Below are 23,248 nucleotides of genomic sequence, written 5' to 3'. Positions count from 1 at the left end.
CAAAAGACCACAAATTGCCAAGCAATCCTGAGAAAAATGAACAAAGCTGGAGGTATAACCCTTCCAGACTTCAGACTGTACTACCAAACTACGGTAATCGAAACAGTGTAGTATTGGCACAAAAACAGACATACAGATCAATGGAACAGAATAGAGAGCCCAGAAATAAACCCATACACCTATGGTCAATTAGTCTTTGAAAAAGGAGGCAAGAATATACAATGGCAAAAAGACAAGTCTCTTTAACAAGTGGTGTTGGGAAAGCTGGACAGTTACATGTAAATCAGTGAAATTAGAACATTCCCACACACCACATACAAAAATAAACTCAGAAAGGTCTAAAGACCTAAACGTAAGATGTGACACCATAAAACCCCTAGAAGAGGACATAAGCAAAACGATCTTTCACATAAATTGTAGCAGTATTTTCTTAAATCGGTCTCCCAAGGCAAAAGAAATAAAAGCAAAAATAAACAAATGGGACCTAGTCAAACTTAAAAGCTTTTGCACAGTAAAGGAAACTATCAACAAAACAAAAAGACAACCTACAGAATGGGAGAAAATATTTGCAAACAGTGTGACTAACAAGGGCTTAATTTCCAAAACATACAAACAGCTCATACAACTCAACAACAAAAAGACAAACAACCCAATCTAAAACGGGGCAGAAGACATAAATAAACATTTTCCCAAAGAGGACATACAGATGGCTAACAGGCACATGAAAACATGCTCAACATCGCTAATTATTAGAGAAATGCAAATCAGAACCACAATGAGGTATCACCTCACACCAATCAGAATTGCTATCATCAAAAAGTCTACAAATAGTAAACGCTGGAGAGGGTTTGGAAAAAAGGGAACCTTCATACACTGTTGGTGGGAATGTAAATTGGTGCAGCCACTTTGGAGAACAGTATGGAGGTTCCTTAAAATACTAAAAATAGAGTTACCATGTGATCTAGCAATCCCACTCCTGGGTATATATCCAGAAAAAAGGAAAACACTAATTCAAAAAGATACATGAACCCCAATGTTCATAGCAGCACTGTTTATAATAGCCAAGACTTGGAAACAACCCAAGTGCCCATCGACAGACGATTGGCTTAAGAGGTTGTGGTACATATATACAACAGAATATTACTCAGCCATAACAAAGAATGAAATATTCCCATTTGCAGCAACATGGATGGACCTAGGGAATATTATGCTTAGTGAAGTGTGAAAGACAAATACTGTACGATATCATTTGTATGTGGAATCTAAAAAATAATACAAATGGATCTATATACCAAACAGAAACAGACTCACAGACATAGAAAACTTATGGTTACCAAAGGGGAGAGGTGGCAGGGGGAGGGATAAATTAGGAGTATGGGATTAACAGATACAAACTACTATACATAAAATAGATAAGCAACAGGGATTTACTGCATAGCACAGGAAATTATACCCAATATCTTGTAATAACCTGTAGTGGAATATAATCTGCAAAACAAACAAAAAACCAAACCAAAAAACTGAATCACTATGCTGTACACGTGAAACTAATGCAATATTGTAAATCAACTTTACTTCAATAAAAAAATTAAAAACAAAAATAAAACAAAAACAAACATTCTTGAAAAGAATGCCAAAAAAAAAAATCCAACAGTTTGTACCATAAAGTTTATAATGTCTAACATCCCAACAAAAAAATTACAAGAGTATCAGTCATACAAAGAGTCAAGAAAATGTGACCCATAAACAGGAAAAAAATTGAATAGAAAAACACCCAGAAATGAGAGCAATAACTGAAATAGCAGACATCTGTTATAAATTTGCTGTACACGTTCAGTGATGTAAAGGAAAATATAAACATAATGAGAGAAGTGGAGGCTCAAAGAAAGAACTAAATGGAACTTCTGGAGATGATAAAACACAATATCTGGGACTTCCCTGGTGGCGCAGTGGTTAAGAATCTGCCTGCCAATGCAGGGGACACAGGTTCAATCCCTGGTCTGGGAAGATCCCACATGCTGTGGAGCAGCTAAGCCCATGTGCCACAACTACTGAGCCTGCGCTCTAGAGCCCATGAGCCACAACTACTGAGCCCATGTGCCACAACTACTGAAGCCCACACGCCTAGAGCCCATGCTCTGTGACGAGAAGCCACCGCAGTGAGAAGCCCATGCACCGCAACAAAGAGTAGCCCTGCTCGCCGCAACCAGAGAAAGCCTGTGAGCAACAACGAAGACCCAACACAGCCAAAACAAAACAAAACAAACAAAAAACCACAATATCTGAAATGAAAATTTTGCTGAATGGGATTAATGGTAGGTTAGACACTGCAGAAGAAAAGATCAGTGAAATTGAAGGCATAGCAATACAATCTATCCAAAACAAAGTAAAGAGAAAAAAGAGTGAAAAAAAGGAAAAGAGCCTCAGTGACCTGTGGGACAATATCAGTCTAATACGTGCTTAACTGGAGTCCCAGAAGAAGGAGAGAAATGGATGCATAGAAAAAGTGTTTGAAGAAGTAATGGCTAAAATTTTCCAAATTTGATGAAAGCTAAAACCACAGAGGTGAAGCTTAACAAACTCCAGAGAGTAAAAACACATGTACATAACCTACCAAAGCACATCATAATTAAATTTCCCAAAAAACAGTAATAAAGAGAAAACATAAAAGCAAGCCACAGGTGATGGGGACCACGTTACACATAGAGGAACAAGAATAAGAGTGACTGAAGTTTTCCCATCTGAAACCGCAAGCCAGAAGACAAAGGAATGACCTCTTTGAAGTGCTGAAATTTGAAGAAACCACAATTATCAACCAAAACTTCTGTGTTCAGCAAATGTGTCTTTTGAAAATGAAGGTGAAATAAAAGCCTTTTCAGACAAACAGAAGCAAAGGGAATTCATCACCAGCAGACCTGCCCTATAAGAAATGTTACAGTGAGCTCTTTAGGCCAAGGTAAATGGTACCAAATGGAATCTTAGATCTGCACGAAGGCATGAAGAGCGCTGGAAACGGTAGACGTGTAAGTCCCTACAAAAGACGTTATACTCTCAACATTTTTAAAAAAGATAATTGTCTCTTGAGAGCAAAAGTAACACACGGTGTCGTTCATAGCATATGTGGAAGTAAAACGTCTGGCAGTGATAGAAAGGGGAAGTAGAAGCTTGCTGTTGCATGTCTTCCATGATACTGAAGTTGTGTTGTAATTCAAGGTATATTGTGATCAGTTGAAGATGCATATTTTAAATCCCAGAGCAGCCACTAAAGAAAATAAACCAAAGAAGTATATCAGTGAGCCAACAGTACAGGTAAAATAGAATCCTAAAAAATAATCCAAAAGTAGGCAGGAAAAGAGAAAGTAACAAAGATAAGATGGGACAGATAGAAAACAATATGTTAGATTTAAACCCAATCACATCAGTCATTTTATTAACATGTAAATGGTCTAAACACCCCATTAAAAACCAGAGATGTCAGACTGGATGTATGGCAAGACCCTCGCAAATGCTGAATACAAGGAAGTCCCTTTCAGATGCAACAGGTTGAAAGCACTGGGTGGAACGCTATGGGCACGTGCAGGGCTCTCCCAGTCAGGTACTTGGTGGTCGCCCCAGGCGCTGGTGTAACTAACACAGTCGGAAGATGCAGGTGCGGGGGCTCTGGAGTGCCATTCCACAAAGTCCAAATTCAGGGGCCTGTAAACCTGGGTTCCCAAGTCCCAGTGCAGCTCAGTGCCTCTGGTGTGTCCCTGCTGCGTGTCACGCTGGCTTCATGTCCAGGCTCAAGTCAAGCCTTCTGTCTTGCCTTCCTGCATCCCATCCCAGTGGTCTTTAAACATGTCAGGTGTCACTTCAGCTCAGTGTCCTTCAGTAGCTCCCCACTTCCCAGAGGACACATGCAGGTCCTTCCAAGGGTTTCCAAGGCCCACCCTCCACGCCCCCTCGCTCGCTCGGCTCCAGCCCTGCTGGCCTTCCTGCTCCTTAGACGGGCGGGCAGGCTCCTGATTTCAGGGCCTTGGCAACAGATACACTCTGACTGGGCCATTCTTCCCTCAGGTATCTCCGCCCGCCCATGTCTGGTCATGTCATCTTCTCCATGAGGCTTCCCCTGACACCCTGCCGAATGCTGCTGCCACCCCCTCCTGCGCCCCGGCCCTGGCTCTCCTGGCCCTGCATATTCCTTTCTTCCATCCTCCTTTAGCGCTTGCCACCATTTAAAACACTGCAGGACAAACTCGTGCTTCTTGTGTACTGTGACTCCCTCAGCTAGAATGTCAGGACTCCCAGGGCAAGACTTTGGCCCGTTCGGCTCGCTGATGTGTGCCGAGTGTTCTGAACCACGCCTGGCACACGGGAGGTGCTCGTCCGTATTTGTGGACGAAGTAGGTTGTAAGTATGACCCATGGAGTCAAGAGTGTTAGCAAGAAAGGTGCTAAGAGGTGGGCTCGGCAGACTCCCTCCTCAGCCCGTCTTACAGATGGGGAAACTGAGGCATGAGTGCCTTGCCCAGGGCTGTGTCGGGAACTCACGGCAGAACCAAGACTCGAGGTCTCCTGTGCTGAGAAGAGGAGGGGCACGTCCTCTCCGCGTGCCCCGCCATCCCGGGAAGGGAGGCTGATGCCGCTCCAGGGCGCGGGGAAGGAAGGCCCGAGGGCAGGAGCAGGGGATCCCGCTTCTAGGCCTCATGTGGCTCTGCTCCCAGCTGCACAGCCTTAGGCAAGTTTTTCAGCCCTTTTGCCTCAGTTTCCTAACTTGTCGCATGGAGGGGGTGGGTGGGCAAAGCAAGCCCCTTCCGTGCTGTGACTACTAGACCTCAGGGGCCTGTGCGGACAGGGCGGAAGCATCTGAGGGTCAGGAACGCGCTACAGACGTGGTGAAGGCGGAGGGGAGGGACTTACACGTGGTGACAGACGCCTCCTTCCCAGACCGGAAAGGACTTTGTCTCCGAGAACAGCCGTGTGCAGGGCTGGGGCACCTTTCTGCAGGCTGCTGGCACAGAGGAAAGGGCCGTCGCTTACAAGGAGCTCGAGGCCACGGTTGCCCTCTTCCTGCAGCCACTGTAGGTCCGGGGTTCTGCCCCAGCCACTTCCCGGGCTGGCGGCCCTGTCCCCGGGGCTGCTGAGCGACTGCGGGTGCTGCTCTGGGTGGGGCCCTGGGAGCCTGCAGGCTGGCTTCCCTCGGGGCTGGTCGGAGGCTCTGGGTCTGGCAGGCTCAGGGCTGTGTGGCTCGCGTGGGAAATTCTGTCCACGAGCCTCTCGTCCTCAGCCCGGAAGTCAGAGGCAGGCCCGTGGCCCTTCTCCCTCCCATCGCCTTGTTTGGTCCCCAGGCGAGAAGAGCCCCCTCCTCCCCCCCTCCCTGTGGAGCGGCTGTCGCTGGGTCCCTGTGACTGTCCCAGAGCCCCCAGTTATCTGGGCAGCACCTTTCACCCTGGCGCTTCGGGGCAGTGGGAGGCCTGGCGGCTCGCTGCCTGCCAGCCTCCCTCCCTGGACACTTGGAGGTCTGGGGCACCGTGGCCAGGCCCCTGTCCCGGCACCTCATGGCTGGAGGTCCTTGTGGCAAACCCCCCCTAGGGCCAGCGGTCCCATCGGAGCCTGCCGTCACAAGCGTGTCGAGGCCAGGCCCCAGCCCCAGTGACCCCAGCAGGCAAGGGGAGCGGCCCCAGACTTACCAAGCTCACAGTGTCTGCCTTTGAACCCCGGGCTGCACTCACAGCTGCGGGCATCCTCACCAGGCACACAGGTGCCTCCGTTCTGACAGGGGTTTTCTGAACAGTTCCCAGGGGCACCTGTGAACGGCCACGAGCGGTTAGTCTCGGGGCCCCACGGGAAGGCCTGATAGCGTTCCCAGGTTGCTGCCTCTTGCTGCCCCCAACACCAGTGGGCCCTAGGGGTGGTCAGAGAGCAGAGGCAGAAGACTGGCCTCAGTGTGCTCAGCCCTGACCCCGTTACCTCGAGGGAGAGCGGGAGGGCTCTCGGTGCCGAGCCGTCACAGGGCAGAGGAGCCTCGGCTCACAGCTTAGGTCATGGCTGCACTCTGGTCGCCTTTGGGAGAGACTGCCCGCTCTGCCCTGGCCTGTGCCCCCTGCCCCACACTTCTGCTGACTTTGCCCCGCTGCACAGGGCTTCTTCTACTTGGAACACAGAGGCCAACCCTAGACAGCCCTCCTCATCCTCCAGCGCCTGTCCCCGAGCCACCTGTGTGTCCCCAAGCCCCAGCCCCAGGCGGCCTCTGTGCAGGACTCTGCTGGCGTCTGTGCCCCTTGGGCCGCTGTCTGCCTTCCGCACTGCGGGGGCTGGAGGCGGGTTGGTCAGTGGTGCTGCCTGGGAGGGGCAGACCTGTCCCTCCCCCCTTAGAGTCCACTGTCTTTTTTTTTTTTTTAAAGCTTTGCAAGATAGCTGGTTTCATTTTTAACTCTTAAAAAACTGAGAAACACAAAAGAATCGTGCATACGCCACCACTTCCAATACCCCCTCCACACCTAATCCAGCCCTTCCCCCTTCCCCCCTCCTCGGCAACCGCCTCGTGGGGGGAGGTTTATTAACATTTTGCCAATCTTGTTTAATCTATTTCCAGCTTTCCATCTGCCTTTCTTTCTCTAGTTGGAGAATTTCAAAGCAGTTCACAGAAACCACTTCACCTGTAAATATGTCAGCAAGTATCTAATACATAAAGACTTAAGAAATTTTCACGTAAGCACAATACTATTATTACAAAATTAACAGCAGTTCCTTAATATCACAAGAAACTGCAGTCTGCGTTCAAATTTCCCTGATCATCTTTAAAAATGTCACTTACAGTTGGTCCCATCTAATTCAGATTCATAAAGATTCAGATTGCCTTAGTTTGATGTATCTCAAGTCTCTTTTAATCTATAAATTTAACCTTCTTCCCCTCTGTATTTATTGAAGAAATGAGGTCATTTGTCCCGTGGAATTCCCATCCTCTGGGTCTGACTGACGGCATTAACTCGCCCCCTCCCCATGTTTCCTGTTAACTGGTAGTAAGAGAAAGGGGCTTAGTAGGATTCAGGTTCACATGGTCTTTGCTTTGGCTTCACAGGTGGTGGTTGTGTGCCCTTCGGCTACACCAGGAGACATATAATGTCTCCGCATTTGGTTTTCATGATGTGAGGATCGATCACTGGTTCAGTGTTGGCAGCCTGATTAATCCAGAGTAAAGTTCTCTTAGGCTCTGCACCTGATGGCTTGAGAAGTCATATAGATCCCTGATCTCTCACTAGGGTGGGAGTGATCTGTCCCTCCTCTGCCTTCACTAGCTGGGGAGACCCTCTGAAGACCTGCTCTCCTTCACCCACCCCTTGGTCACCCTAAAATACAGTCCATACAGGCAAGGCCAGGTAAATGCTCCATTCTTTTCATTTGTACACTTGCAGAGTGAGTTGGTCCCCCAGCAAGCTCTAAAGTTGACCAATACGTTGTTCTTTCTTTTTGACCATTGTTAAGACCTTGTGGACTTGTATATATTTGATGGGTTTCAGTCTGTTGCTGTCATTAGCTTTCTTCATGCTCAAATTATCCCATCTTTGGCCAGTGGGAGCCCCTTCAGGTTGGCTCCTGTGCCCTTTAGACACAATCCTAGTTGCTTTTGAAAGCTTGCTTGCTTTTTTACAAGTATGACCTAGGCTTTTTTTTTTTTTTTTTTTAGGCCGCACTGCACAGTTTGCAGAATCTTAGTTCCCCAGCCAGGGATTGAACCCAGGCCCTTGGAAGTGAAAGGGCAGAGTTCTAACCACTGGACTCCCAGGGAATTCCCATGTCCTGGGCTTATTTTGTCCATGTTCTGCTTCAGCCTTGGAATCAGCCATTTCTCTGAAGACCCCAGTCTATATATTTATTTATTTTTAAAAATATTTATTTATTTGGCTGCTCTGGGTCTTAGTTGCAGCACGCAGGATCTTCATTGCTGTGTGCAGGATCTTTAGTTGTGGCATGCAGGATCTTTTTTTAGTTGTGGCATGTGGGACCTAGTTCCCTGACCAGAGATCGAACCTGGGCCCCCTGCATTGGGAGCATAGAGTCTTAACCACTGGACCACCAGGGAAGTCCCCCGCCGGTTCCCTTTAGTGGAGAATGGTGTCTAGAGTCCACAGTCTGGCTGATCAAGGTGCTCACTGTTACTGTGGTGTCAGTGCTCCAGGTCTTTTCAGGAGACAGAACTAGGAAGTTAGATTTAAAAAATAAAAATGAACAAATTATGAGTTCATTCCAGTATTTCCAGTTCAAATGAACAGAATTAAATAAAAATAAAATCAGGGGTTTTACTTAACTTCTTTGATTTTTATATTGTATCACTTTATGCTGAAAATCTTTGTGGCATTAACATAATTATTTTCTTCATCCCACAATGTACATGTAATAGTTTAGAAATGACATTAAGATCACTGAGTACAGCTTAAAATTTCTTGGCAATTCTTTTAATCCTTAGATTATATCCCACTAGATGTTAATAGTCAGAATGCTGTTTTATTTATTTATTTTGGCTGCGCCGGGTCTTAGTTGCAGCACGTAGGATCTTTAGTTGCTGCATGTGGACTTCTTAGCTGCGGCATGCATGTGGGATCTAATTCCCCAACCAGGGATCGAACCTGGGCCCCCTGCATTGGGAGCATGGAGTCTTACCCACTGGACCACCAGGGAAGTCCCTAGAATGCTGTTTTAAAAATCACTTGAAGTGATGCTTTTTTTCCCTGGGTGGTTATGCCATCGGCATGGTTAATAAGTTTCAGTTTGTTTTCAAATTTTAGGCATTGCTTTTTTTTTTTTGGTGTCATTTAAAAAAACATTTTCTTATTTCTAAGGTCACATCTATAAAGGTACATTTAGAGATACCTATCCTCCCTCTCCATTCCCTTTACTTCTTCATTCTCGTTCTTTGCTTCATTATAGAGTTAATCATTTTTATTAGTTTTATTTATCTTTAAATATAGGAAAATAGATATATACATTCATATTTCCCTTCCCCACTTTCCTACACAAAAGAGATACCAGAAACACTGTTCTGCACTTTACATTTTGGAAACAGCTTTACTGAGATATACTTTATATACAATTCAGCCATTTGAAGTGTACACTTCATAGATTTTTAGCATATCCACAGATATGTGCATCCATCACCATGGTCAATTTTAGAATGTTCTTATCACCTCAGAAAGAAACCCAGTACCCTTTAGCTCTCACCCCATATACCTCCACCCCCACTTCCAGTTTGAAGCAACCATTGATCTACTTTCTATCACTATAGGTTTCCCTATTCTGGACTTTCATATGAATGGAATCAGATTATGTGTTCTTTATGACTGGCTTCTCTCACTTAGCATAATGTTTTCAAGGTTCATCTATGTTGTAGCATTTATCAGTACTTTATTCCTTTTTATGGTCCAATAATTTCCATTGTGTGAATATAACACATTTGTTCATCCATTCATCAGTTGTTTCCACCTTTCGGCAATTGTGAATAGTGCTGCAGTGACCATTTGTGTAAGTCCTTGTGTGGACATACGTTTTCATTTCTCTTGGGTGTGTAGCTAGGAGTGGAATTGCTGGGTCATATGGTAACTCCACATTTAATTCTTCGAGGAACTGAAGCAGCTGCACGACTCTACATTCCCACCAGCAGTGTTTGAGGGTTCCAGTTTCTCCACATCCTCATCAGTGCTTGTGGTTATCTTGACTTTTTAATTCTAGCCATCCTGGTGTATGTGAAGAGGCATCTCACTGTGGTTTTGATTAGCATTTCCCTGATGACTAGTGATACCAAACATCTTCTCATGGGCTTGTTGCCATTTGTATATTTTCCTTGGAGAAATGTCTATTCAGATCCTTTGCTTATTTCTTAATTGGGTTATTTGTCTTCCTCTTATTCAGCTTTAAGAGTTCTTTATATATTTTAGATTCAGATCCCTTTTCAAATATACGATTTGCAAATATTTTCTCCCATTTTATGGGTTGTCTTTTCACTTCCTTGATGATGTCTTTTTTTTTAAAATTAATTAATTAATTTATTTATTTATGGCTGTGTTGGGTCTTTGTTTCTGTACGAGGGCTTTCTCTAGTTGCGGCAAGTGGGGGCCACTCTTCATCGCGGTGCGCGGGCCTCTTACTATCGCGGCCTCTCTTGTTGCGGAGCACAGGCTCCAGACGCGCAGGCTCAGCAATTGTGGCTCACGGGCCTAGCTGCTCCGCGGCATGTGGGATCTTCCCAGACCAGGGCTCGAACCCGTGTCCCGTGCATTGGCAGGCAGATTCTCAACCACTGCGCCACCAGGGAAGCCCGATGATGTCTTTTGAAGCACAAAATGTTTTAAATTTTGATGAAGTCCAACTTACCTTTTTTTTTCTTTTGTTGCTCTTGCTTTTGGTGCCATATCTAAAAATCCTTTGGGACTTCCCTGGAGGTCCGGTGGTTAAGAATCTGCCTTCCAGGGGACGTGGGTTCGATCCCTGGTTGGGGAACTAAGATCTCACATGCTGCGGGGCAGTTAAGCCCATGCGCCTCAACTGCTGAGCCCACGGGCTCTTGAGCCTGCGTGCCACAACTAGAGAGAAGGCCGTGTGCCACAACAAAAGATCCCACATGCTACAACTATGACATGATGCAGCCAAAAATAAGTAAATAAATAAATATTTAAAAAAAAAATCCTTTGTCAAGTCCAAGGTAATACAGATTTACCCGTGTTTTCTTCTAAGAATTTTATAGTTTTAGCTCTTACATTTAGGTCTTTGATCCATTTTAAATTAATTTTGTGTATGGTGTGAGGTAGGGGGTCCAACTTCATTCTTTTGTATGTGGATATCCAGCTGTGCCAGCACCGTTTGCTGAAAAGACTCTTCTTTCCTCCACTGAATGGTCTTGGCACCCCTGTTGAAATCAGTTGACCACAGATGTATAGGTTTATTTCTGGACTCTTAATTCTATTCCACTGATTTATAAGTCTATCCTTGTGCCAGTATCTGGCACTGACTTGATTACCGTTGCTTTGTACTAAGTTTTGACAAACGGGTATGTGAGTCTTCCTACTTTTTTAGGATGGTTTTTGCTATTCCGGGCCCTTCCAATTCCATATGAATTTTAGACACTGTACATAACAATTGTCCAGAGACATTTTATGGTAACCTTACAGAACATGGAAGTGTGCAGGGGTGTTTAGAACCTGTGAGCCCACGTCAGCAATCCTTACCTTCTGTACTTGGGACACCAGCCTGCAGAGACTGTGACTGACATTTGTGCCATGCTCGGGCAGCTGGGACCCGAAACCTAGAGTTATATGCAGCAGTGGGGGTTTTACCGGGTCACCACTGTCTGTAGCCTCATTTTACAAAGCTGTCTCCACTGAATCCTGAGTTTATCGTGACAGACAGACACACACACACACAAACACACGCACGAGTAAATAAAAAAAAAAGAGAAGGCTGTTTTGAACGGAGGTGGGGTACAAGGATGGGGGTGCACCCTGGGGTGGGGGCAATGGGCTCCTCCTATATGAAGGATAAATTACAGAATAGAGAGGTTTAAGTTCTGCCCCCACTTGTATGGGTGTCAAGGGGATAAGGCCAGCATAGTCCAAAAGCCCTCCTGGGGTGAGAAATTGGGGGAAACAGGAAGAATTTGACCAGCTTCTGTGTTCACTCCAAGTTCCCAGGATGGCAGGAATCTTGGGAATCCTCCAGGAGCGTCTCCTGGGTGCTTGAAGGAGCGGCCCTGACCTGGAGAGTTGCTTGCTGAGCAAATGCCAAATCAGGAGCATTAACTGTGCTCTTGGGGTGCCTGGGGCTTTCTGGGGATCATCCTTTCCTTGAGAAAGAAAAGTCTAACAGCTACCAGAGAGAAGGAGCAGATTATTCTAGAAGGAAACAAGAACAAGATTGACACCCAGTGACAACACAGTTGATGACAGTGGACAAATGTTTGAAGAACTGAATGGGAGAGGAACTTTGAACCTCGAATTTTATACCTAGCTAAATTGTCCTTCAAATGTGAGGGCTAATAAGTGTATTTTCAGGCATATAGGGCCTCAGAAGTTTGGCCATGTAAAGTTCCAACATGTACTTTGTGGACCTTGGCAAGCTGATTGTAAACTTTTACAGAAATACAAAGAGTCAAGAACAGCCAAGACACTGACGGGCAGCGAGAGGACTGGCCCTGTGGGACAGCAAGCCTTACCAAAGAGGCAGCCTCTAAAGTGGTCGGGCTCGGCCTGAGGAAGCCAGGCAGCGGAATGGAGGAGGGGGGCCACGACGAGGTGCTGACCGTGCCAGTTCTCGAGAGACACAAATCAGATCATAACAGTGCTCTTCACACCCGTCCTGCTGGCAGGGTCGCGAAACCTGACAAGATCAGATTCTGGAGAGACTGGGGGCCAACTCACTGCACCTCTTGACCGCTGCTGGACGGGGTCCAGACTGATACCCCACTTAGAAGGCAACTCACATTCTCTTGTCACTTGGGCATTCATACATCCCGAGCCCGCTCACGTGCCAGGAGAGGTGTACAGGAACACAGAGCAGCACTGCGCACAGCCCACGTGCCCTCCGAGCGAGTTCACCGACGGACTAGATGCTGGACAGTGAGAGTGAACGAGCACAGGATGCTGGGCGAAAACGCGGGTCTGGGGGCGGCACACAGCCCGATGCTGCCCGGTGAGGAAAGCCTGCGGCTGTTGGGACACCCACACGGGCGGTGAACTCACTCCTCCCTCCCATCCAGCCTCTGGTGGAGCAGAGGGACGGCAGCACGAATTCAAGCTCGTGGTTCAACAGCAAGACACAGGTTACTGCTTGTGTTCTGTCTGGTTCATGGGTGGCTTCCAGGTCTGAAGGCTGTTATTTTAGCAAAAGCTAACCAACCAGACTCACTAAGTAAAAGGGGGCCAGCCTGGCCCGATCGTGAGAATGTGACAGGAACCAAAGACCACGACTAATTTTGTGCACCTGGGGGCCATTAGAGATTGTTTTGCCCTGTTATCACCTAAAATCATCTCACACTCTCTCAAGGCTTCGTCCCTCACGTTAGCAAACACTGCAGATGGCAGTGACATCTGGGGCCAGCCTGGTGCCACCTCGAATCTCTCCTTCAGAAGGGACCCAGGAGAGGTCACTCACATCCCTCTAAGTTCTGAATATTGTGAAATGAAACGTCTGATATTTAAAAAGGCTGACATAACGCAAACCATCAGATAAAATGTTTGTTTTTTCACTTACAAAACGCCAGCAACATGAGTGTCTTCACTCTGACCGCACCTTAGCCGGTGGCTCTGTTCTCTGACCGTGTCTGACCCGCAAACTGCCCCTCCTGGTGCTCACCAAGGCCCCGTACAGTGAGGGGTGCTGGACTGTGGGGCCGTGGAGCCACTGCTGGCAAATACACCCTCTGGTGCAGGTGCCTGGATGTGTCCAGGTGTCCTTGGGTACGCTGGGGGCCTGCAGGTGAGGCCGCATCCTGGGCGCTTGACTCTCCCTTTACCGAGTACTCTGCCTTCTCTGGGGGCTGGCTGATGGGTGAGCCCAGTCTGAGCCTGTGGTGTAACTCAGGAGAAAGGCCACTGGCTCCTAGAACTGTCCCCAGAGGGACAAGGCCCCGAGGGTTAGAACAGGAGGAAAGATAGAGCGAGGGTCTGAGTGTGAGGAAGGAAGACGGCCTCTTGGAGCTGCCCAGCTGTGGTTCTCACCGGCGGACAGTTCAGGCCCTGCTTGCCGGGCCTGGGTAGCCGCGGCCTCCCAGGCGGTACTCCAGCTGGAGCCGCCTAGCGGCTGCCCCCCCACTCACTCCCGCCGTCCTGCTCCACATACATCTCTGGGAGAAGCAGGGGAGGGCCTCTGCTCACAGAGGGAGAGGAGGGGCCATCCGCAGGGGGCAGCGGTGGGCCAGTCTCTCCAGGGAGGACCCTGAACGTTTGGGTGGCTGCAGCCCCCAGGCCCGTTCTGGTCTGCCTGCGTGATGTGGTTTGGTCCCCACTTTCCAGGGCGGGGCGCTCGGCTGCCCCTCGGGCAGGCCCTGTGCCTCGCCCCTCCTCACTGTGGTCCTTCAGGCCCCTGAGGGTGGTCAGCCCTGAAATCCACTCCTGCTGACTTACTTTCCGCGCCCTTGTCACCACTGCGTCCGGGGAGCTGGAGGGCCAGGCTGACCTGCTCGGGGACCTCCTCCGCGTTCTCCAGCTGCACCAGGGCCGTGGGTTCTAGGAGAGATCAGGACGCCACAGCGCACTGACCACGAAGCCTGCTGCCTTGCGCCCAGGACTGTCCCTGGGCCGCCTTCTTGAGCGGCTTCTCTCCCTCGGGCGCAGGGCCTGGCGTGGCGGGATCAGGGTGGGTCTTGGCGCTGCCTCGGGTAGGATCAGCTTTTCTCCGGGCGGAGCCCAGCCCTGACCCTCCTGCCAGTCCTCAGCAGGGACCCGGCTTGACTGCCAGCCCCACCGGAACCGTGGGCGCAGGTCACCAGTGGCCCAACAGGGCCGAACCTCCTGCCTTGCCCACAGGCCTAAGCAGCTGACTGATGCGTCAGTCTCCTTCTTATGGTCACATCCTGCTCTCCTCTCCCTCCCTCTCCTGCTCCCTGGGGGTCCACAGCGCCCCCTCCTCCCCCTCTTATGTGCCCTCAGCCAGACCGCGCTCTTGGCCCTTCTGGAGCCCCCTGGCGAGGCTCCTGCTGCGGGTCCCAGGACCTCGCGCTCACTAAACAGCACTCAGGGTCCTGACCCGGACCGGCCCCTAACGGGTTTCTTTCCCGTCTTCTCTCACGTGCCTGCCTGCGGCCTGTCCCTTCAGCCCATGCAGCCACGCTGGGAAGGCTCCGTGGGAGCCCGTGGGTGGCGTGGGCTCCTCGCGCTGGCCCTGGAGCCCAGGGCCTCCGACCCCACTGGGGTCCCCCGCTGGGGACGGTGCTGGGCACTGGAGGTGGTCTTGAAGCCCAGGTTTCAGGGACCTCGACCCTCATCCCACTGGGGACCGGCGGGTGAGGTGGCAGCGGGGCCACCGGGGTAGGCCTGGGCACTCACGTGATCTCACAGTGACCCGTCTGCCAGGCGAGCTGCGGAAGCTGGCGCTCACTCGTCCTCTGCCGTCCACGAGCTCCGAGAACCTGCGAGAGAGTCAGCGCAGGTCAGCAGGCGGGTTCAGGACCCGGGGTCTTGGGGGCGGCAGCTGAGGCGGGCACCTGGGGGCCTGGGTCGGCGGTGCGGGGGCGCTGGGGTCGTTGAGCAGGCGCAGCTCCGGCAGGCGCGCGGGGGCCGGTCGGGTTCTGAGTGCCCGCGGGGGGAGTCCTTCCCGGTGCCAGCGTCTGTCGGCGCCATCCCTCACGGCTGCGGGCGGTGGAGGACGGGGTGGCCGCGCGAGCTGGTCTGGGGCTCCCCGTGCCCCCATCCTGCCCCGCCGCTCCGAGGTGAGAGCCGAAGGGGCGTGTGCCCCCGGCCCACCCTGAGCCCCGCTCCCTGCCCGAGGAGGGGCTGCGGATGCAGCCTGGAAGCGGTCCAGGTGCTGGTCCCAGCCCCCCACCCTGGCCCAGGCTCTCCGCCTGCAGGTGGGGCCGGGCCTCGGACCCCATCCAGACTCACCTCATCTGAGGCCCACGCCCTGCACACCCCGAGAGAGAGGGCATGGCTCCTCCGTGGGTCCTTGTCACCTAACCGTGGCCTTCAGCAGCCCCCGCCCCCAGGGCTGGGTACCCTCCTCACCTGCGAGCCCCACCCACCCCCCACCGACTCACAGAGGGGCCCCAGCCTGCCCTGTCTGCCTGGCAGGCGTGCCTGGGGCTGAGCCAGGTCTGAATGTCTCAGGGCAAGTGTACTCCATGCCCCGAGGGCAGGTTGGTGGGCTGGGAGAGGAGGGAGCCCAGGCCACCGCCCACCTCCCTGCAGCGCCATCCAGACGGACCGTCCTCTTGTGAGCTTTGCCATGTCAGGACCCCCATGGGACCCAGCGGGCCTCCTGTGCTCTCGGGAGCAGACCCATGTCCTCACTGTGGCCTTGAGCCTCCGCGTTCCTCAGCAGCTCCCAGCCTCCGTCCGTCCACTCTGCCCATCCTTCCTGCCTCTCCCAGCCCGCCCCTTGCTGACGCTGTGCCGCCCCTCTTGCCCATGCTGCTGTCCAGCAGCTCCTCATGGGTCAGGCCTGGCTGCCCGGCTGCCACCCAGGGCCGCCTCCACGCTGCCACTGCCCGCTCTCGGCGCTGGTTTTCAGGGTGATGCCCTGTATTTACCGCTCAGCCATCTGGGGTCCACTCGGGCGGATGGCACAAGGTGAGGAGCGAGATGCTTATTCTTCTGAACCGCTAGCTCGCTGACCCAGCGCCAGCTGTCCAGGAAATCCTCCCCCAATTTTCATGCATGCAATTCTGGGTCAACACCGCCCCGTTTCTAGGCTGCCTGTCTGTCCCTGGGACAGTGTGGCCTGGGCCAGAGGAGGGTCCTGCGGTACAGCAGGAGCGCTGTCTCCCGGACAAGGTGCCGCACTTACAGGTGATGATGTACAGGTGAGCGGGCTCGCTGTGCAGCTGGTCGCCCCCGGCGCTCTGCACGGCCGTCACCGACAGCTGGTACCGCCGTCCAGGCATCAGGTCCCGCACCGTGTAGGACACCAGCCTCCCGTTGGGGACATAGCGGCTCTTGGTGCTCTGGCTAGTGGTCACGTTGATGACGTAGGCCTCCAGTGAGGTGCCCCGAGTGGGGGCATCCCAGACTACGTGGGCAGAGGTGGCCGTGACTCGGGCGGCGGTCAGGTTGGCTGGCGGCAGAGGCCCTAGGCGAGCACGGAGCAGGGGAGGGAAGTGAAGGGGGGTTGACGGGGTCTTCTGCCCAGGACACGGTTTAAAGATCTGACACGGATTGCTGACGCTTCATTAGAAGCCAGCTTGGGTGGTTACAGACAACTTCGTGGTCCTAAAGGGTGGCGTGGAGGGGCGTTTGCAGCTGCTCAGGGCCTGCAGCAGCTCCCCCTCCTGCCCCAAGAGGCACCCCCAGAGTGCCACCCGCTGGCCCCCGGTGAGGCGCCCCGCCTGCTCAGTCCATCAGGGTGCCCTCCCGGGTGGCACTTTCCATCCCTCGAGCCTGGCCATGCACACCTGCTCCTGGGATGTAGATAGGGGAGGGGGCTAGACAGGCAGAGGGTGGGCCAGGGCCCCAGCACTCAGGGTCAGAGCAAGGACTTGAGCCTGTGCTGTCCACCTGCAGCACGGGGCGAGGCCCTGCTCAAACCTGCCCTGCTCACCAAGCCCCTGCCCCTTTCCCCACCCCTGTTCACTGTGCCCCCCGTGCCCGGACAGCCCGCGCGTGGGGGAGGGAGGGGCGGTGAGGGCCGGGTGTCCTCCCCGTGACGGCACGGAGCTCCCTGGGGCGGACAGCGTGGGCATCCTTGCAGCTCGCTCCTCCCGTCCTTGCTCAGGGACCCCGGGCCCGCAGGAGCCCGGAGCCTGCGAACACCCACGCGGAGGGCTGCCTAGGAAGGTCGTCCCCGGCAGGAGGGCCACCCAGCCCCCTGCAGCCGCCATCCCGGGCGCCTCTGGGCACACCTGGTACACGTGGCCAGGGCCAGGTTTCTGGTGCTGCGGCCACTTTGGAGAGGACTGAGGGGTCGGAGGGAGGTGAGAGCTTCCAGAAGGCCCCGCGCGACCTGCGCCCTCGCCGCTCTACTTACGGGTCCACACGTGCAGTGGTGCCGAGGCCAGGCTCTCGGTGGGCTGCTCCTGCCCCCCAAGCCCACTGAGGGCAGTCACCCAGATGGTGTATCTCCTTCCCGGAAGCAGGGCCCTGTGGGGAGGGGAGGCCGGGGAGAGAGGAACAGGGCGGCCCTGCTGCCAGACTGGGGCTCCTCCGCGCAGGCGTGACGGGGGTGCGGGTCGTCCCAGGGCCGGTGGCCAAGCAGCCTTCACGAAGGCCAGGCGTGTGGCCTGAGACCTGAGTGCTCCTGGGGTAGGAAGCCACTCCCTGGTCTGTCTGTCTAGTACTGGAGTGGCGGGGAAGGTGACAGGCCTGCCGGGGCGGCTGCAGTGTGGTCAGAGGCTGGTGTTAAGACAGGAGAGGCCAGAACGGGGCAATTGGAGGAAAAGGTTAACAGGCAGGCCGGCCCGCCTGCGAGGCTGGCCCTGGGCTGGGAGCTCCTGGGAGGGTCCCCAGCCCCCTCGTGGAGGAGGGGGCCTCGCCGCCCCTAAACGTTTGTGCCAAGTGAGGCTCGTGCCGAGTGCCGCTTCCTCCTGGGAGTCTGGAACCTTCACCAGGCACAGGTGCCCGCGACCACTCCCAGGAAAAGCCCCAGGCGCTGTGTCTCTGACGGGCTCCCCGGGGAGACAGCACCTCACGGGCGTCACGGCTGGTGGTGGGGAGCTAAACGTGTCATGTGAGGGGAGGGGGCTCTGGAAGCTCACGCCTGGTCCCCGACTTGTCCCTGCGCCCCTTCCTTTTACCGATATTGCTTTGTATCCTTTCTCTGTCCTGAATCCAGCTGTGAGCGCGGCCTCTGCTGAGTCCTGGGGGCCCCCTAGTGAATGTGGGCGTGGTCTTGGGGACCCTGACGTAGCCACAAAGTGCCCACCTTGGGCTCCATTTGTGTTTCTGTCCTGCCACTCTAGGGAAGTGGGCAGGATGTAAATCAAGGAGAGTCACAGCAATACTTAAAAGACAAAGTGGAGTGTCGTCTCCAGCACAGACAGCCGTCTGCTTAGACAGAAAGGACAGGCATGCACAGAAAAAGTGGTTGTGAGAAGTCTGCAAACCAGAAATGTACCCAAATGTGGGTGGTTCAGAGGGTGCGGCGGACAGAGCGCCCCGCCTGGCCTGGCCTCACCTTCCAGAGCCCCTGCCCCTGACCGTGGCCTGTGGCTGCTCTGGGCCGGACGCCGCAGAGCTGTTCCCGCTGAGCCCGCCCCGGCTGCTGCACAGGAATTGGTGGGCACGTCCTGGAGTGGAGCCGAGTTTACTCCCCAGCCTGGGGGCCCCTGCCCAGGAGGCTGCCAGCACTCTTCCTTCCTCACCCTTGCCCTCCAGCACTGCCTGCCCTCCTGGCCAGGGGCTGGAAACCTCTCTGGTTGGTGAGCAGCCCACAGGGGTCCCTGAGCCGGAGCGCCTAGGGCGTGGGGTCCGAGGCTTCCCTGCAGGGTTGCTAAAGTGTTTATTTCAGTCATCGGCCATTCTGAATGACTGATGTTCATTTGAATTTTATTTTTGTAGTTTTGTTTATATGTAATTTGTAATAATTAAGCCTAAGAAGTTTATATGCCTAGTTTAAGTTTCGAACATATTACTGAACAAGATAAGAATGTCAGGTGACCCAGGGGTGCCACGGTTTCTCCCTCTCAGAGGCGCCTGCGTGACTCAGGCTGGAAGAACTCTGGGCTGGCCTCTGGGTGGCCAGTGTCTCGCTGGCCTCCGTGCAGGAGGTGCTGTCCTCAGATTTTTAGAGTGTCTCTGCTTTTTGGGGGGCACTTTGAAACACTTGTCTGGCGGCCCCACGAGGAGGCAAGGCAGGAGTGAGACCCAGGACCGACCAAGCGCCCCTGCTCCTCTGGGGGCCGGGCAGGTGGGGAGCACAGGGTGGGGGGCAAGGCCGCCGCGCTCTTACCTGAATGTGAACTTGTCCACACCCTTGTCCACGTCGGTGGACTCGTCCTCCTGGGCCTCGGGGTGGCGGATGGACACGCGGACGCTGCTGACGGTGGCATGGCGGATCCTGTGCAGAGCCCACCGCACCGAGACGGCGCTGGCGGTCGCGTTGGTGACCTCAAGGCCCTCGACGGGGCGGGGTCCTGGGGACAACGGGGGCGCGGCCGTGTGGCACCTCCTCACCCCTGGGTAGGGCGGGGCCAGGACAAGAGAGGAGGCTCGGGAAGGGCACGTGGTGGGGCGGGTCACGGAGAGGCGGCCTCGCGATGTGCCATCCAGCCTGGGCTAGCTGAACGTGTCCCTCAGCCCAGTGCGGAGATGGGGTGGGTGGACACGCCCCAGGCCCCTGCCTTGGGGCGGCTTCAAAGGGGCTGCCGTGGGCACTGCTCTGGGCGGTCTTGGCCCCTTCAGACTGCCAGGGGCGAGGTGGGCCCTTCCCGACCCTCTGGCTGGCTGTTGTGGTGGCACCGACAGTGACTACCTGCCCCGTCTGGGTGGTCCAGGGGCCTGACGGGGGAGAAGCCAGGAAGAGTCCTTGGCGACCTCAGGGAAGGGGCCGAACCCCAGCCAAGGGAGCTGAGAGGGGCGCCCGAAGCTCCCGGGGGGCAGTGCCCCATTCTGTGGGCAGTGGTCCCCCCTCCCACCCGGATGGAGCAGGGGAGGCTGTCTTCCTTCCAGAAGCCTTTCCCCGGCAGACCCCACCTTGAGCAGCCGCAAAAGCACTTCTTCCTGAAGCCAAGCTGAGGATGGCCTACTCCTCCCCCAGACCCCTGAGGGCTCGCTCCCCTGCCACGTGCCCGGGCCCACCCTGCTGGCCCAGTGTGTCCTCAGCACCGCGCGCTGTCCTTCCCCAGGACGTGCTGTCGTGAGACCTCGTCCCGCCCTGCACTTGGCCCTCAGTGTCCTCGGTGTCAGCGTCTGCTCGGGCTGGCAGGTGATGCCAGGGTGCCTGCCTTCCTCCTCCCGAGGGACCTGAGAAGGTGCTCCCCCTGCCCGTCCTCCGAGGGGCCTCACCTTCCTCCTCACCCAGCCGCCTGCCTGTGCCCACCTGCCCCGGGCCTCACTCTGAGCCCATCAGCCACCCCACGGGGCTCTCGACACGCCCAGCAGTCACACCACTTCCCAGTTCTCGCTCCATCCTCCAGCCTCCAGCCACCCCTTCCCCAGTCTCTTGACCCCCTGGGCCAGCGCCCACCATCCCACCATCATGGGTGTGTTCTGGGATTCTCCCCCCTCCCCTGTTGACCCCAGGAGCAGACAAGCCAGCTGGGGCCCCAAGCCTCTCTGGACGCCCTTACACACAACTTCCGTTCAGGGCAGCTCCCCCAGAGGGCCCTCCCTGCGGTCCCACGCTGCCCCTTCTCTTGACCTGCAGCAAGGAGGCTCCATCCTCACCCCCGGGACACCTGGCCGGCTCCCCTCGACCCCACCCCAGCGTGAGCTGGCACATCAGCTCCAGGACCTTCTCAGGGGGCCCCCGCCGCACTCCCCCAGCCTCGCTCCCTAACCCCAGTCTCCGTCTCTGTCCCGCATCTGTTCCTCTCCTCTGTGAGAAGGTTCCCTCTCTGCCCTGCCCAGCAGCGCTGGCGCCAGTGTCGGGGATTGGCTGGATGGCCCCCAGCCGGCTCCGGGGCGTGCGGCCAGTGGGGCCCTCGGGGGGGGCGGGCAGGGTCCGCAGACACTCACGCGTGCGGGCGAGCAGCACCACGGGCCTGCTGATGTCGTTCTTGTTGTTGGCGTTGCGCTTGACCGAGAAGACGGAGATATTGTAGGCCCTGCCGGCCGCCAGGGCCCGGAGCTGGTGCGAGGAGCGGCCCCGGTCCACAAAGTCCGTGCGGCGGTAGGAGCCATCGGAAGAGGCGTAGGTGACCGCGTAGCCGTCGAGCATCTGCCGGGCGGCTGGGCCTTCGGGTGGGCGCCAGGAGATGGAGACCCCGCTCTCCTCCACTCGCTCCACCTTGAGGGCCGTTGGTGGGAAGAGCTCTTCAGGGTTTCAGTCAAGAACAAGGGAAGGGGGTGGTCAGCTGTCAGCCGTGGAAGCCCCGGCCCCCAGGCAGGTGTCTGGCACTGGCTCTCGGGCCTGGCTACCCCGGGGCGCAGGTGGGCCACTGCCGGTGGGAGCCCGCCTTGGGCCCCTGGAGGGTCTCCCGTGTGCGCGCACGCGTGACTGCGCTGGTGCCGCCCGTCGGCTTCCCGGGCAGAGCCTGGGAGAGCAGCTGCCTGGGCACTCGGCCCTGGGGGCCGTTCGGCCCTTTGGCCCGTCCCACGGGGTGTCTGCAGCCCTGGGGAGGAGGGGAGTCCGCCCCCCGACACCGGCACCCTGGCCGCCTCACCTTTGGCACAGTCCTTGCCCGTGTAGCCCGCTTTACAGGTGCAGCTGTGGGACCCGTTGCTGGCCAGGCAGTAGCCGCGGCCCCCACAGGGGCTGGAGAAGCAGGGGTCGCTCACTGCGAGGGGGGAGGCAGCCGTGAGTGCGCGCACGTCGCCAGGCCCCCCTCCAGCTGGGCCTCGGTCCTGCTCAGGGCCGTTCCCGTGCTGATGCAGTTGCGGGGTGGAGGTGGGTGGTATCACGGCACGTTAGGGAGGTGGATACGGGGGTTGCGGGCACTCTCGGAGGGGGAGGGCAGGGCTTGCCAGGGCCCCGTGGAGAGGCCAGGCAGGGAAGCCCTCTGACTCTGAACCAGGCCGTGCTGCCCCAACCCGAGCCAAGGTGCTCTGGCAGGTGGTGACTTGGGGCGACCACTCCCGGGGGGCAGCGGGCAGCCGAGAGCACCGGCCCCTCCCCGGCCTCCCTCTGCACTGGGGCTGGGGTGCGGGTGTGGACCCAAGCTCACAGGCCAGAGCCTGCAGTGCCCTCCGCCGCCCCAGGCCTGTGCAGTGGGGCTCTGGCCACAGGCGGTCCGGGCAGGCTCCTGTGCCCTGTGGTGGCGCTGGAGCCCAGAAGCCCATCCGCACTGTGCTAGGCCTGCGTGGTGCCAGCCAGGCCCAGCTTAGGGGTTGGGGACACTCGAACATCCCAGGTCAGGCCACACCCCACCCCGGGGATAGGCCTGTTTTGGGAGGGGATACACATCAGCAAGTTGAGAGAAGTACTGCCCAGACAGTCCCAGAGACCGGAAAGTGCTCCAAAGGAGAAAAATGGTGCTGGGGAGACGGCTGATAGGGTGGGCGCCCCTGCGGGCCTGTGGTCAGGGAAGCCCTCGTCCCGGAGGGACATCCCAGCCGGGACCTGGCCCCCGAGGAGCCCCTGCTCAGGCTGATCAGGGAGAGTATCCCGATGTGAGGAACCGTGAGTTCCAGGCCCCCGGGGCGGCCCTGAGCTTGGCCAGTGCAGGGACAGCAGGGCCTGTGGCTGGACATGGAGCTGGGGGGGACGTGAGATCGCCGGGGAGGGTAAGTGCAGGAGGCGGGGCGGGCGGAGGAAAGGACTCCGGAGGAGGGAAGGGCGGCCGGGCCCCACCTGTCTCGCAGTGGTAGCCGAAGAAGCCCTCTGGGCAGACACACAGGTAGGCCCCGCCACCGTTCTCGCACCGGCCTCCGTGCTGGCAGGGCCTGGAGTCGCAGGCGTCCACCTCTGGAGAACACCCAGAGAGTCGGCCAGGGCGGCAGGGGGGTGTCTGGGGGAGGGAGGAGAGGACAGCGGGA

The 23,248-nt window shown here is 55.5% G+C and overlaps 1 protein-coding gene across 19 annotated transcripts in view; it reads right to left on the bottom strand.

Moving 5' to 3' along the window:
• The window catches only part of SNED1 (sushi, nidogen and EGF like domains 1), a 142,043-nt gene that overhangs the window by 58,879 nt on the left and 59,916 nt on the right, over window positions 1-23,248 (bottom strand). For 8 of the 19 annotated variants that reach the window (XR_014265013.1, XM_082466000.1, XM_082466011.1 and 5 more), the window contains 12 exons: window positions 23,064-23,177; window positions 21,937-22,050; window positions 21,290-21,586; window positions 19,563-19,746; window positions 17,643-17,755; window positions 16,467-16,748; window positions 15,169-15,313; window positions 15,011-15,093; window positions 14,090-14,191; window positions 13,320-13,571; window positions 5,669-5,785; window positions 4,899-4,989 (listed from right to left, as the gene is read on the bottom strand). Coding sequence is in view for 13 of the 19 variants with exons in the window: in XM_082466000.1 (XP_082322126.1) it covers window positions 4,899-4,989; window positions 5,669-5,785; window positions 13,320-13,571; window positions 14,090-14,191; window positions 15,011-15,093; window positions 15,169-15,313; window positions 16,467-16,748; window positions 17,643-17,755; window positions 19,563-19,746; window positions 21,290-21,586; window positions 21,937-22,050; window positions 23,064-23,177 (1,894 nt within the window). In the remaining 6 variants the exon portion in view is untranslated. Of the gene's footprint in view, window positions 1-4,898; window positions 4,990-5,668; window positions 5,786-5,806; window positions 8,177-10,298; window positions 10,879-12,180; window positions 12,674-13,319; window positions 13,572-14,089; window positions 14,192-15,010; window positions 15,094-15,168; window positions 15,314-16,466; window positions 16,749-17,642; window positions 17,756-19,562; window positions 19,747-21,289; window positions 21,587-21,936; window positions 22,051-23,063; window positions 23,178-23,248 lie in introns of those variants that run through there. The other 11 variants (XM_082466005.1, XM_082466007.1, XM_082466003.1 and 8 more) reach the window with 9 other exon arrangements.

Source organism: Balaenoptera physalus (assembly GCF_965194825.1).
Source record: "Balaenoptera physalus genome assembly, chromosome: 6".
Lineage (NCBI taxonomy): Eukaryota > Metazoa > Chordata > Mammalia > Artiodactyla > Balaenopteridae > Balaenoptera > Balaenoptera physalus.
This window is presented reverse-complemented; position numbering and strand designations above follow the sequence as displayed.